Source organism: Nuphar pumila, chromosome 7 (genome assembly GCF_984573655.1).
Source record: "Nuphar pumila chromosome 7, dmNupPumi1.hap1.1, whole genome shotgun sequence".
Classification (NCBI taxonomy): domain Eukaryota; kingdom Viridiplantae; phylum Streptophyta; class Magnoliopsida; order Nymphaeales; family Nymphaeaceae; genus Nuphar; species Nuphar pumila.
Genome location: NC_143255.1, coordinates 38,014,042 through 38,028,454, shown reverse-complemented (window position 1 = coordinate 38,028,454; position 14,413 = coordinate 38,014,042). Strand labels below are relative to the sequence as shown.

The following is a 14,413-nucleotide window of genomic DNA, read 5'->3' as shown; positions in this document are numbered from 1 at the left end:
TTAAGATGTTCATTCACTTCTTGATGTGCATCTGAGTAGTTTACGCGATCCTCCGAGGGCGATCCGGCGAAGATATCGTTTTCTGGCGTCAAGTAGCTTTCCGTCCACATTTCCGGTATGATTTCCTATTATTCGACGCAAATCTGAATACCCGAATGATTGCGGCGGGGATCGGGGGTTTCCTGCACCTTTCTCACACCGAATCCCGATCGCGAAGACGATTTCCCGGTGGAAATCGGCGGGGATTCACCTGTAAAACGCGTAAAAAAATATAACTTGGATTCGTGTCGGATCCCGACTCGGACCCGACCCGGACCTAATGGAGGGACCGCCTCCCTCGTGCCTTCCAAAGACAGCGAGGCAGGGGTTTCAGACCCCCCCCCCCCCTTTTCCCCTCTCGCTCTCTCGTCGCTTTCCTCTACCCGACGTCGTCGGCAAGCACAGCCACCGGCGACAGCACCGCCGGAGACAGTCTCCCCTTCCCGTTGTTCCTTCCCTCTCCCTGCTTCGATCTCTCGGCTCATCGAAAGACCCTGGCGCCGGCAGCCTGCTCGAGCCTCCCCTCTGCGACCTCGCCGGCGACGCCTCTCTACCCGACCCCCTCTCGTTTCTGCTCGCGGACGACCCACCACCACCGGCAGCCCTCAGGTGACCACCCTCACCTCTCCTGTCCCTCTTGCTGTCGGGATCGGCGCAGGCGACCCCCCTCCAGGTACGCGCCACTTCCTCTTCCCCTTTTCTTTTCTTTCTCTTCCGTTCCCACCCCCCCGCTTCTCCTTTTTCTTTCCTTTTGCTGGCAGGGAGCCGCTCTGTGTCGGCTCGCCTTTCCGGCAGGGGGTTCCACCCCCTGCCTCTTGTGGATTTTCCGGCAGGGGCGGCTCTTTTTTGTTTTTAGGCAGGGGACAAAGCCCCTGCCTTTTGCTATTTTTTCGGCAGGGGGCTCTGCCCCCCCTGCCCCCATTCTGCCTTGTGTTTTCTGGCAGGGGCGGAGGCCCCTGCCTCCTTGTGTTTCCCGGCAGTGGGCGAAGCTCCCCCTGCTCTCCTGTGTTTTGCCGGCAAGGGGCGAGGCTCCTCCTGCCTCCTTTGGTTTCATAGCAGGGGGCGAAGCCTCCCCTGCCTTCTTCCTGATTCCGGGCAGGGGAAGCTTCCCCCTGCATCTCATTTGTTTTCTGGTGTCTTGATCTTGTTGCCGCTCGTTTTTTGCATATGCTATAAAGGCATTCTCGTGGAGGATGAAAGAGGCATTTACCGCTCTCGTTCTTGCGACAAGAGTTGAGTTGTGAGCTTAACGATACATCATCGTCTAAGGAGAGGGATCATTAACAGGAATCCTGACTTTTCGAGTGAGCAGTCCTGCAAAGTAGAATTGAGAATTTATGGAGCTGTGCAAAAACATAAAGGGCTGCTCAAATTGAAGCATTTGGAAGGATGTGATTGACTGGTTTTGTACGTCTATTCGACATATCTCGGGTAACCCTGAATTGGGGCTTGAGCGAACTTCTTAGCGGGGGTTCTGTTCCTGTATCCTGCCTATCGAGTCATGCGAGACATGTAGATACCCCGATAGCAGATGAGATTATAGAAAATCACATGTCAGATGTTGGCACAAGCAGTTAATTGTTTCAAAAGATAAAGAATGTCAAAAAGTAAAGTTTGAGAAACATTACATCTTTGTAAAACAAAGGTTCCTATTAAGGAACTACACCCCTTTCATTATAGAGTACTTATAGTCGTGCACTACACGCTAGTACTGCGATGATCGGATGAGACGGTCGTGCGACCTCAAATAGTGCTAAATGCACAATGCAATCACATAAATGGTGATTGATCGCCTTCACAGGCTAGATGCTCGAGTAGTTGAAAGACCACAACATAGAATGGGTCGTTAGTTAAGCAACACCTAACGCACCCATTCGCTTCTTGTTGTCTGTCAAGGAGGAGGACAGAGCGGTATAAAAATTCAATAGACAGGTTGTTAACAACCACCCCACGGGCAAAGATCCGGCCTTCCCAGTCATTGGAGTTAGGAAAAAGGGACTACAAAAGTTAGCTCAATACTTCTGTAGAAGTTGGATGCATACATGACACTGCTTACCTTCCTTTGGGGAATCCTCTATCGACTAAAGCCGTCCTTTTAGGAGCGGACTTAACTAGCTATTTGGGTTATTGAAAATACATAGAATAACAGACGCCCGAACTAGTGTCAGTTGTTTCTACGTTTTGCCTGCGCGTACCGCAGGCCAATAATATCGAAACATAAGTTTGTTCACACTGGTTGATGAGTCATAAGACTTTCGTGTGTTTTGGATACGTATTTTTTGTCAAGTAAAAGCTTATCGATGAAATTACTTTAAATTTTTTTTCCAGAGATTCTTATGATTATGATGCTTATATTAGCATATAGATGGATGACATGTTGCACCGAAAAATGATTAGTTTAGACTATTTAGGTGAATAATACATCACGCCTACATAGTTTTATTGTAGAAAATTGCGTTATGATTGCCTAAGTGAATATAGCATACTTGTATAACATGATTGTTAAGTATCTTGAATTTGATTGAAATGTCTTGAAGATATGGGCGTGAGTTACATGCTAGAAATGTCGAATGTGATGTGCTTTGAGATAAAAATTGTGAATGTATATGATGATGCAATGATCTGAATTGTCTTACATGCATATATAACTTGAATCTTGTGAATTTAGCGAATTATGTAGGAGTTACATATGTTGATGTTTAGTTGATTTATAATATATTATGTGCGTGTTCTCATATGTATAGAACTCATGCTTTGATTTTGCATGCTTTGAGGTCCTATTTGAGGAATGCAATGTTCCTTGTGGCAATGATGCGATGCGTGGTGTAATATGCTTCTCTATGATGTGATTGAAATGAAACATGATAATAAATGTTGAAAGCATGCGATAAATGTTCATGGTCCATGGAACATTATTGGAGGAATGTGTGATCTTGTGATTTGTTTTATCATGTGAAGTGATATGATGCATATTGTTGGTATTCATGCTTGTGCTCATATTGGTGGCTACTGACCCTAAGAGCGGTCAATTGTTTGGAGCAATCGATTGTATTGATGCATGTATCACTGGGTATGATATCTATTGAGGACCTGATCTCCAAAGGATTATCTGCGAGGGCGTGTATGATCAAGATCAGGTGACCCGACTAAGGTGGTAGATTCTCTGTGAGGATGTACACTGTCCATGAGCGGGTAGCCACAAAGACGGTGAACTCCTGTGAGGAAGTGTATGGTCTAAGACCAGGTATACCATCTAGGGCGGTAATTTCGTGTGATGTTGTACATTTTTCAGACCAGGTGATCCAACGTTGATCTTGTTAATTATAATAGTGGCTATCGACCCTAAGAGCGGTCATTTGTGTTGATGCGTGTATCGCAATAATTTTCATTGCATATGACATTTGTTGAGGATCGGGTTCCCAAAGGATTCTCTGTGAGGTTATGTATGATCAAGATTTGGTAAACCGGCTAGAGTGGTAGATTCTCTGTGAGGATGTACACTGTCCAAGAGCGGGTAGCCGCAAAGACGGTGAACTCCTGTGAGGAAATGTATGGTCTAAGACCAGATATACCATCTAGGGCGGTAATTCCTTGTGAGGTCGTACATTTCCCAGACCTAGCGATTCGACGTGGAATTTGTGATTTTGATTACCATAAAAAGTTATGGTGATCTGAGATTGATTGAGATAGCCAGTTATGAATCTATACATTTTGTTTTTTGTTTTAGCATGATTACATGCAGGACTCAGATGTGAGAATCAGATTTTTATTGATTTTAGATAATGTTTTGGACATTCTATGGAAGGGTGGGCTTTTCTGAGAAATTTGATGCCTTAAGTGAGTCATAACAGGTAACAGTTGACCGTGTAAGGCCTTGGGAGATGAGAATAAATTAAAGTTGTTTAGGATAAATAGTTTGTTAGAAAGCCCTGATAAGGGTGTAGAGACCTCGTTCTAGGAACGAAATCAAGCTAGTTGCGTGGTAGTTTACAACTTACGATCAAATGAATCGTCATGCTACGTTTTTGACAGTTGCACTGCTTACCTGCTTGCACTGCTTATCTGCTTGTACTACTTACCTGTTTAACTGCTGATATGCTTTAAACTGCGTAGCATGCTGAATTAAATGCTCTTAATTCAGTATTCTGTAGTTTCTCTTGTGTACCTACTAGTTTTTCGCGAAACTAACTCATTTTATGGGTACAAGTGATGATTAGGTACACCACGGGCGATGGCCAGATGACTTTAAGATTTTTTTTCCTGCTCTTACCTCGAGTCCTGGACGTTTTTGGGTTTTGTCACGGGTTTTTCTTTGGATATCCGAATTTTGTACTTTTTGGTTCTTTTAGCTAACGTGCCCAAAGTTGTCAGCTTGTCTTTCTAAATTTAACAAAAGAATAGTCTTCCGCTAATTACATAAATAAACTCTTAAAGGAAAGAGATTTTCTTCTAGTCTCTTGCCTGTTTTCTGAAAGGTTCGCAAGTTTGAAATTTTGGGGCGTTACATCACCCGTTTGATTTCGCAAATAATTTAAAGAAGAGGGGAAACAGTGAAAAATTTAACATGTGAATTTACTCAAAGTCGTCGGTTCATGCTTTCGGTCTCAACTGACTTTGAGTAAATTTGCAGGTTAATTTCTTCGTCTCTTCCACTCCGTCGTCGCTTCAGCGAGATTAACCCTCTGGCCACTATTGCCTCAGCCGACGCCACTGAATTGCCCCCCCCCCCCGCCACTTCTCTCTCTCATGGACGTTTTGTGTTGGCGATCTCGTCCTCTTTGTTTATGTGGAGAATTTAAATCAGATCGGTTTGGCACTTTCAGATCGCAGAAATCGAACTTCTTTCTTGTTTATATTTGTTCAATTTTTAGATTTTTTGTTGGTTATGCGTGTAAACACTTACCGTATATGTGGTCGTTTCAGAGTTCCTGTCTCTAGATCAAGCAAGCAACGATTATCTTGAATTCTAGTTTCTGCGAGTAGAAACTACCAGATTTATGGAATACCTTGTTGTCCCTCTATCGGGAGGGTTCTTTCCAAAGTGTGTTTGTCGGTGGATTCACAATTGGTCGTGAAAATGTATATGCATGCTTAATTCCATGATTCTGTTTAGTGGTTCACACTTTTTTCATGCCCGCTGGTGATGATTTCCATAATGTTTTTGTTTTCTATGCCATTGAGGCAGCAACTGATGGTTGGATTTGTTTATGGAAGCATAGATAGATGGGATTCAGTCTGCAGATAGTTCATGCTTGGTTAATGTTAACTATTATTTAGAGTTACAGCTTCCAATTGAGTGTCACATGTGTACGGGAGCAGGTGGTAGTTTAAGAAGATTGTTGTTGTTGTTAGTAATGGTTGGGACTGCCATCTGTGACCATTAGCAGGGTTTCTTTTTCCTTTCATTTTCCACAATGCAATGTTCAAACTATCAGCGTTTTCATGTTACTACCCTCTTCATGCAAATAGATGCTTTCTTTTTTTTTGGTTGCATCATGAGTCTGCCAGCCAATGTGGAACTATGGCCATGTGTATTACATTTGAAATGCGTCCTGATGGTTTAATACTCATTAGATTTCTTCTCTTAGTGGACATCTTTGTTATTCCTTTATCTGCAGAGTTTTCTGAGTTCGCCTTTACGCAGGTGACACTTGGTTATCAATTTCAATATGTTTGACTTCATGCACTAATTGGGTGTATTGTATGCTCTTTTCATTTGGATTCTGCTGACAAATGTTTTTTCTGTGATTTGCTAGGATAACATAATAGTGGAGATTCACAGTTTCCATTGTGGAACCATGGATAAATCCAGTACGCTAGAATATATCAATCAAATGTTCCCAACAGGTTAATCAAATCTTTCCATGTTAAATATTGCTCCCATAGTTGCATATCTCACATATCTTTAATTTATGTAAAAGTTTAATTATCAAGCTTTGTGGAAAACTATTACTAGTTTATGTGGGCTTCATTTTAGAAATAAATACCTGTCACATGAATCTTCGTAACCATGATTGTTGTTGAATTTCACATACCACCAATAAAGTTATTCTTTTCAGCTAATGATTTTATAAGCTTGGAGTTGGTTGCTTCTTCACTCTCTATTTTATAAGTACTTAGTTTTCTTTTTTGCCAATATCGGAAGTTCTTGGTGACGTCTTGTTACTTTATACATAAGTAGTTGCATACCAAATGTTTGATTGGAGTGGAGCACTTGGGGGAGATTGAGCCCCCTAAGTTCCCTAGAAGTGACTTGGTGCTCATTTCTCTTGTCTGTGGATGATGCCTTGCTCATCTCCAAAGCCAAAATGCATTCTATTTGTAACATTTCGGGTATTTGGAAAGATTTCGAAGCTATGTCGCATGGGTACAGGTGCAGGTACGGTGTATGACATGGTACAAAGGGATGCGTATGGGGGTATGACCACACACACACATAAACACAAAAAAAATGCACAATTGTACTATAATTTACAAAGTGCTTTACAATGTAGTTGTAGATTGTGAATATGAATTGAAGTTCTAAAACATGTTAAAGATGTACAGTTAACTAGCCATTAATAACCAAAACATATATAGTTAACATTGGGCTCTTTTCATCCTGACTGTTATCTACACGTTGATTGGATCATTGAATAGATAAAGTTGATCTTGTCAAGTCCAAAACACAGTTGACCCAGACCTGAAGTCTCCAAGTGTTAGTGCGGGTATAACACATGTATGACACGAGTACAAGGGGCTGGTAGAAGTACCCCTGTTACATAGCTTGGAAGCTAGAGAAAAAATAAGGTTCATCCTGAGAAATCAAAATTGATCCTCATAAACCTCACTCTGAATTGAGTGGATCAGTGACGTGTGGTGCTACATTGGTTGGTGGGGGCAACACCCATTAAATACATTTCTTCACCATTACTTGGCAGAGGATGTGCACCAAATATTGATAAAAGGAACGGTGAAGGTTGAATATTGCCTAGTTGGATGGAAGGCATGATTGCTAGACAACTATGCTTGCTAAAGAATGTGCCTATGATTCTCCCTTTCTTTTAGATTATGATGTTCAAAATTCCTAAGTCTGTAGTCGAATTCTCAAACAATGCCTTATTGATTTTCTCTGGTGTGGGAATGGAGATACCAAACTCCACCTCATTGGGTGGGAGACGTTGTGCCTCCCTTAGCTCGAGGGAAGGGGGTAGCATTGGGAATGTTGAAAGACTGGGATAAGGTGACTTTGGGTTATATGGGTTAGTCAGCGTTTCATGGAACTTTAGTCTGGATCATAGTCATAAATGTCGTTCTCAGTAATTTCTCTGCAATGGAATATCTTGGGAGATTTTGAATTATTTTATCAAAAAAAAATCTTGGGAAAATATCAGTTTATTAAACAATTATAAATAAGTATTTAATAAAGAATATTAGAAAGAGTTATAACAAAAAGTTATTGATAATATGAGATATAATATTGATATTTGATAAAGCTTATAATATGATAATACATAAGTAATATGGGACCATGGGTAAGATATCACCCAATCAAATTATGGGTAATGATTAATGAACCTAAAAAAAATAGTCCTATGTCGTTCAAAAAGAAGAGGAAGAGACTCTTCCTTTTCTATTTAAGAGGTAAGGCACCTCATTGTTTCCTTCATTACTTAATGTGATAGGTGGTTGCATTGGGTTGTGCAAGCCCCAGGTAAGCACCTCTTTAAACTCTTTAAAGAGTTTTCAATGTTTTAAAAGTTGGGAATTGGTTTGAAAGAGGGCAATTTACAAATATGCCTCTTTGTATCAAGCCTTTTCCTATGTAAAATTGATAACATTATCGTGATAATACTACGATAATATCACGATATTTTCGGAATAGGTGAGAATTTGAAAATCTCTCAATATTATCAAGAATATTGCGTGTTTCAAATATATTGTGATAATTTTGCGAGATTTTCAAAATCTCGACGATATTTATGACTATGGCTTGGATGAGGTTTGTAAGATGTAAATACCTCACAGCCATAAGGAAATCCCTAAGGATGATGAAATATCTAGCTTCCTCATCATGGGCAGGCTAGCAATGGTTGGATGTTCCAATTCTTGGCTGACAAGTGGTAGAAACATGCCCTCATTTAAGAGGTGGATGGAATGATGTATGGGAGAATTAGCAATGAGCTTGAGATAACGATAGTGCAAGCAGTTTCCTTATGTTGGGTAGACCACAAGCCTTCATTTTGGGAAGGGGATTCCTGTAGGTGGACAAAGTGGTATTGAAGGTCCCTGATCGGCTTGTGTGGAATGGTTCTGCATTGGTCAATATTACTCGTAGTGTGATTTGGGAGGAAATTCGTAGTAAGGCCTGAGGGAGGATTCATGCATTGTAATTTGGTTTAGTGGGTGCATTCCACACACAACATGGGTGGTTACTTTAGATGTGCTGGTCAGCTGTTCAAGTTAGACAGGTTCAAAAAGTTGGAGTGGTTCTCTCCAACCCTTAATTGTCAAAAGCGCTAGTTGGAGCCTAGGCGGAAGACACCTAAAAGGACTAGGCGAGACTAGTCGGTCTAAGTGGGACCAAAAAAATAAAACATTAAGAAAAGCAAAAATATTATAATAGATGGTTAAATTTAGTAACAAACATATGATTGTAACTATGGATGAAGTATGTAATTCAGTGTAACATGTCGTAAAATTCATGAAATTGCATAATATTGAACATACACAAAAACTTGGGGCACACCATCTGATTACTCTATATACATACATATATATAGATAGAGAGAGAGAAAGGGGATTATCATGCCCTTGTTTCGTTTGGTCACTGTTAGAACCCTCCAAAAATCATAGTTTTTAGATGTTTTATACTCGATCTGAACTGTTAGATGTGTTTATGATTGTTGTTGAATGAAGAACATGTAATTGATTATGCTTCTTTATGCTCAAATGTGTATTTTAAAGAGGTAAAAAAATCATTGGTTGATATCTTACTAAAACTTCATGATAAAATGTTCACATTTTTTCCATCAAATCAATCTGTTTCACAATAAATAAGTATTGATAAACACATCTAATGGTTCGAATTGAACATAAAACACCTAAAACTTTGATATTTGGAGGGTCTTAACGGCGACATAAAGAAAAAGGGGATAGGATGAACTCCCGTTCTCATATATATATATATATATAAATAAATAAAGAGAGAGAGAGAGAGATAACTGAAAAAACAGATTTTATATATGTATGTGTGTGTTCGTGTGTGCCAAAAACACATGCATACATGTAAACAACAAAAATAAAAAGAAGAAAAAAAAAATAAAAAGGGAGAAAGAAAAGAAAAAGGAAGAAAAAAATAAGAGTGGAGGGGTGAGGGAAGGAAGAAGAAGAAAAAAGAAAAAAATAAGGAAAAAAAAGAAAAAGAAAAGAAAAGAAGGAAAAAGGAAGAAGAGGAAGAGGAAGAGGAAGAGGAAGAGGAAGAAAAAGAGAAGCTGGAGGGGTGAAAGGAGGAAGAAGAAGGAAAAAAAAGGTAAAAAAGAAAAGTAAAAGAAGATGAAAAGGAGAAAACAAAAAAACAAAGCTTTTGGGTCTAGAAGAAGAAGAAAAAAGAAAGAAATGAGACAGTTTTTTAAAGAAACATGACAACTATGTTCTTGTGGCCTAGGCGGGAACATTCTAAGCAGCCTAGGTCAAAAAATAGGGCCCTATCGCCTAGACCCATAAACCTAGGCAGAGCCAAAGCAAACTTTTGACAACTAAACTCCAACCATTGTTTTCTCTTTGAAAGAGCAGAAGATGTGACACATTTGTTTACCTCATGTCCAAAGCGACGAATGCATGGAGAAGTATTTGTGAGAGGTTCGGGGTCTTAAGATCTTCTTTCAGTGGGATCAAAGAGGAATTCATTAGGTGGTTCTGCTAGGATGTTAAGGCAAAGTGGAAGGCCAAATGCTGGAGGCAAGTTTACCATATAGTCCTTTGGAAGTTGTAGAAAGTTCATATAGTTAGTGCATGCTGTGACTGTATATTCCGTTCAAAAGGTAAAAGGAGAAATGTAGGCAGGTTGTATCCAGAGCTTCCTTAAAATCCCTTGGTTGCCGAACGAGAGGCTGGATATTAGTGTTTGGTCAAGGCTTGGATTAATCCCATGTTGCTGGCTTCCGACTGGTCTGCAGGTTATTGACTTCCAACTGGTATCCTCTAACATGGAGGACAATATGAGTGAAGCAGGCATTCAGTGTTCAGGATAACAAGGGCATGTTCATTCTAGCAGCTGTAAGCCTTACAACCGGGATGTGCTGATCTGAGACATAAACATGTCAGTGAGCTGCTCAATGAGGTGTCTCAGAGATGGCTGAAATCCATTAAGGCGGGGACGAGAAGCTTAAACAGTGAGTTCCTATGGTTAAAGTAGGTATTTTCCCAACTCGTTTTGCTAGATTCCTCCCCCTCTATAGAGGTCTGATTGCTCCTGTTTAAGAGGGTTTGTAGAGGGGAATGGTTGTTGTGGAGGGGCAAACCTCCTGACTGGGATGTTTTGTCAGATTGTGATTTTTTTTGTGATCTGGTTATGTTCTAACTTGTACATATTGAAATAAAGGAAAGGGGTCTACCCCACAACGCTTTTCCCTATGAAAAAAAAACAGTAAACAATGTCATTGGAGTATATTATTAGATGTTAAACATGCATTCATGACGATATATAGCCAAAAAGTCTTCTTTACAGATTAAGGTGTGCTCTAGTTGCTATAAAACAGACTATAAGAGCTTGGTTTGAGGAATTAAGATGAACAATTTCTTCTTATGTGTTCAATATGTGATCCAACAATGTTTGAATCTACCTCCTAGAGGAAGAGCTGTTGGATGATATGTTAATCACTGGAGATGCCATTAATAGTATAAGGAACATTAATGTGACTTTGAGCAAGCTGTTCAAAATTGGAGTCTGGGGTGTTGTGAAGTATTTGTTATGCTAGAGGTGGCATTCCTTAAGAAGGATGCATCTTATTTCAACAAAAATATGCATCTAGAAATTAGAGCACATTCAAGGGAGGAAACAAGAAAGGTAGAGACAACATGAGTAAAAGTAAATTTAGAAAGGATGGTGCTGTTCCATTAGTGTATCCTACATTGTGTAGATAGTTAGTTGGAGCCTCATATATTGAATCATATCTCATCGTGATCCTATTTATGAGGTATATTAGTTCATGGCCATGCCTTGTTCAATTTACTTGGTTTGAATGATATATATTGTTCAACAGGTTAGAGAGATGTTAGAACATGGCTTAGAGTGCTGTCTTACTGAATTGAGGTGCCATCTTTTTCTCTCACCTTGCATGGGGGAGGAGGGGCTTAAGCTTCTCATAGGGTGAGACTTTATACCTCACATGGGGTGTGTACGCCTTCCCTTTCCACACAATTTTCTTTTTTAATTTTTTGCAATAAGAAGATGGGGTTTCTATATTGATCTTGTTTATATCTTTTTTCTCTTCAGGTTAGATTTTATTTCTTTTCAAAACATTTTTACTAGGAGTTTGAGTTCATAAATGATCAAGTGTATAATATTATTTTTTGGTTACATGTTAAAATTTATTTGCATTTTGAGTTATGGCTAAATGATATGCATCTTCATTTGCTAAATTATGATTTGCCATCATATGATTTCATTAAAACAACTGTGCATTCTTTAACATGCAGAGGCTTCATTATCTGGAGTGGAGCCACTCATTCAAAAGATACGTTGTGAGATTCGCCGTGTGGATGCAGAAATATTGGCAGCAGTTCGCCAACAGGTTTGACCTTTTCCCATCAATTTTCCCCGCATTACTTTTTGCTAATTCTTTTCTTGATCTTTTCCCTTAAGACAATTTTTATTGGTAAAAAGGATGAGTAGTAGGAGGATGGTAAAACCATTCAGTTTCATTGATGACAATGACACACCTTATCAAATGGGAATTTCCTCAGCCATGAAATTCTTTTATTGAACCATCTTTATGAGCCATTCATGTGCTTGCAAAATCAATGACGGTCTAATGTTATTAATATAGATGACCTATGTCACAGGGACTCGGCAAAACAGATGCCACACCCGCGTCGACGCGACGCGGGATCGCGTGCGGGTGCGGTCAACACGACCCTGGGTGCGGTCAACGCACCCAGGGTCATTTTTGTCCACAATTTTGGGCGAAAAGAAAATGTTTCCCCCCGATGAAAAGGAGGAGGATTAGGGCAATTTTTTTTTTGCCCTAATCTCTCCTCTCTCTCCCCCTGAGCTCGAGCTCTCCCATCGCCGCCCCAGCTCCGCCTCCCAGACTCCTCCTCTCGGCTCCTCTCCTTTCGCAGGTATGTCTCTCACTCTCTTCTTGGGTCGGCTGGGGAAAGGCCGAGCCCCCCCCCCCCCCCCCCCCCTTCTCTCGGTCTCTTGTTGGGTCGGCAGGGGAGGGGCTGAGCCTCCCCTGCTCCCTCGTTTTTCGGCACAGGAGGGGCCGAGCCCCTCCCCCATCTACCTCTTTTTTTGGGTCGATTGGGTCGACAGGGGAGGGGCCAAGCCCCTCCCTTTTATGTTTTTCTTTTTTGGGTCGACAGGGGAGGGGCCGAACCCCTCCCCTTTAAAACTTCAAAATTATATATATATATATAATTTTTTTTTTTACATTTTTGCCCCTGCCGCATCCCCGCACCCGGGTTTTTTGGAAGTGCCGAATCCCCGCACCCGCACCCGCACCCGCACCCGCACCCGCACCCATGTGACATAGTAGATGACTAAAATTCCTGGATTATCTTTTGATGCATAACATGTACCTTTTAAAAAAGAACCATCATATCCATAAAGCTCAAAATTTTTCTAGCTAACCATTAAAGCACAGTCTATCAAAGCAATCAGTTTATTGGGATTTAGTAAACTCAGGATAAGAGGCATACTAAGGTTTGAAGTAGAGTTGCCAGTTGAGAAAGCGGGAGCAGGAAGCGATTCGGGAAGCAAAGCACTTCTAAAATTCTAGGAAGTGGGAAGTGCGGGACGACGTAGAAGCGAACTAGGGTTTTCCTGATATTGGGTAAAAAAAAATTGTTAAAGGCTCCAAGCTCCCAAAAAAAAGAAAATTCACTTTTTGATATTGGGAAACGAGCGGAAAGCGAGTGAAAAGCGAAATGGAAAGCACACTTCCTATTTAAAAGGGTCGCTTCTCCGCGTGCGCTTCTGAAATGCATTTCAAGGAAGCATGGTTCCCAGAGTCCTATAGCATTTCCAGTAACCCTGGTTTCGGAGTAAGAAATGATTATGGAAAGAAGTGGCTGATCCAAGGTCTTCTGCTCAGGTGCAGAAAATACATATGTGCCTAACCTTTTCCTCTTTTTTGTCTGTTTGCTATAGTAAAATATTATTTTTAATCAATTTCTATATTATTTGCTAGTGGGATTGAATCCTCAAGTAGTGTGCATGATAATTTTTTTTCTTTTCATCTTCAGATTGGTCACTGTAAAGTCAAAATTTGGGGGTTTAGATTTTAATACTTGACTCAGGCATCTTCATGATTGTACGCTATTGGGGCTACCATACACAATTGAACCAGTACATTGGCAAGCCTCTCATTGTTGAAACCCTTTGACATCCCCCTGCCACCAAAGATTGCACACAGCTTCAACGTTATGTCAAGGGACATCCCCTGTGGGCTTCAAACCATGGTGATCCCATGTTAAATGACAAACCTTGGTTGCCTCTAACCAGGAAGGCAGAGCCCTTATGAACAAATGCTGGATTTATGATGTTATTATGGAGAATAATTTTCATGTGATTGAGTGTTAATTGCAACTAGTAGGTGTGCTTATACAACATAAACAACTATCAGTCATAATTGATGGGGTCGAATAAGATAGGTGAATTGGTTAGAATTGTACTATTCCAAAGGGTTTCAGGTTATGATCCCATTGGGGATTATCTCTCAGCTTGACTAAGAAAAAAAGGAAGAACAAGTAGTTCATGCCTCCATCCAAGAGACGTCAAAGTGGTGCTGATAATTAAGGTAGCTGATAATATTGGGAAAATCTCATGTTTTTTTAGGAAAAACTTGTGATATTTTCAAAATATCGCTAACAAAATATAGGGATAATATCATGATATTATCATGATATTTTTGCAATGTTTTAAAACAATCATATTTTTACATATTGTAAGTTCAATTTTGTATTTTGTTGCTTCTTTCGTATTTTAAAAACTTTTAAAACATGTTTCTTTATATTTTTGCAAGAAATAATAGAAAACCTATTCTTTCTTTCTATTGTTTATATTTTTTCAATTTTTTAAGTTTTCAAGATTTTCCCGAGATTTTTCTCCTTCTGAAAATATCTCCGAGAAAAACCCTTCCCATGAAATTACCTTGAATGATATAGGTCA

At 40.1% G+C, this 14,413-nt stretch overlaps 1 protein-coding gene across 1 annotated transcript in view; it reads left to right on the top strand.

Annotated features, from left to right (window-relative positions):
* Positions 1 to 399: 399 nt before the first annotated feature.
* HIT1 (Membrane trafficking VPS53 family protein) overlaps positions 400 to 14,413 on the top strand; it is a 56,888-nt gene continuing 42,874 nt past the window's right edge. Inside the window, exons 1-3 of the mRNA XM_090014232.1 lie at positions 400 to 712; positions 5,796 to 5,886; positions 11,719 to 11,813. Coding sequence (XP_089870358.1) covers positions 5,838 to 5,886; positions 11,719 to 11,813 — 144 coding nt within the window. The 5' untranslated portion in view covers positions 400 to 712; positions 5,796 to 5,837. The remainder of the gene's footprint in view (positions 713 to 5,795; positions 5,887 to 11,718; positions 11,814 to 14,413) is intronic.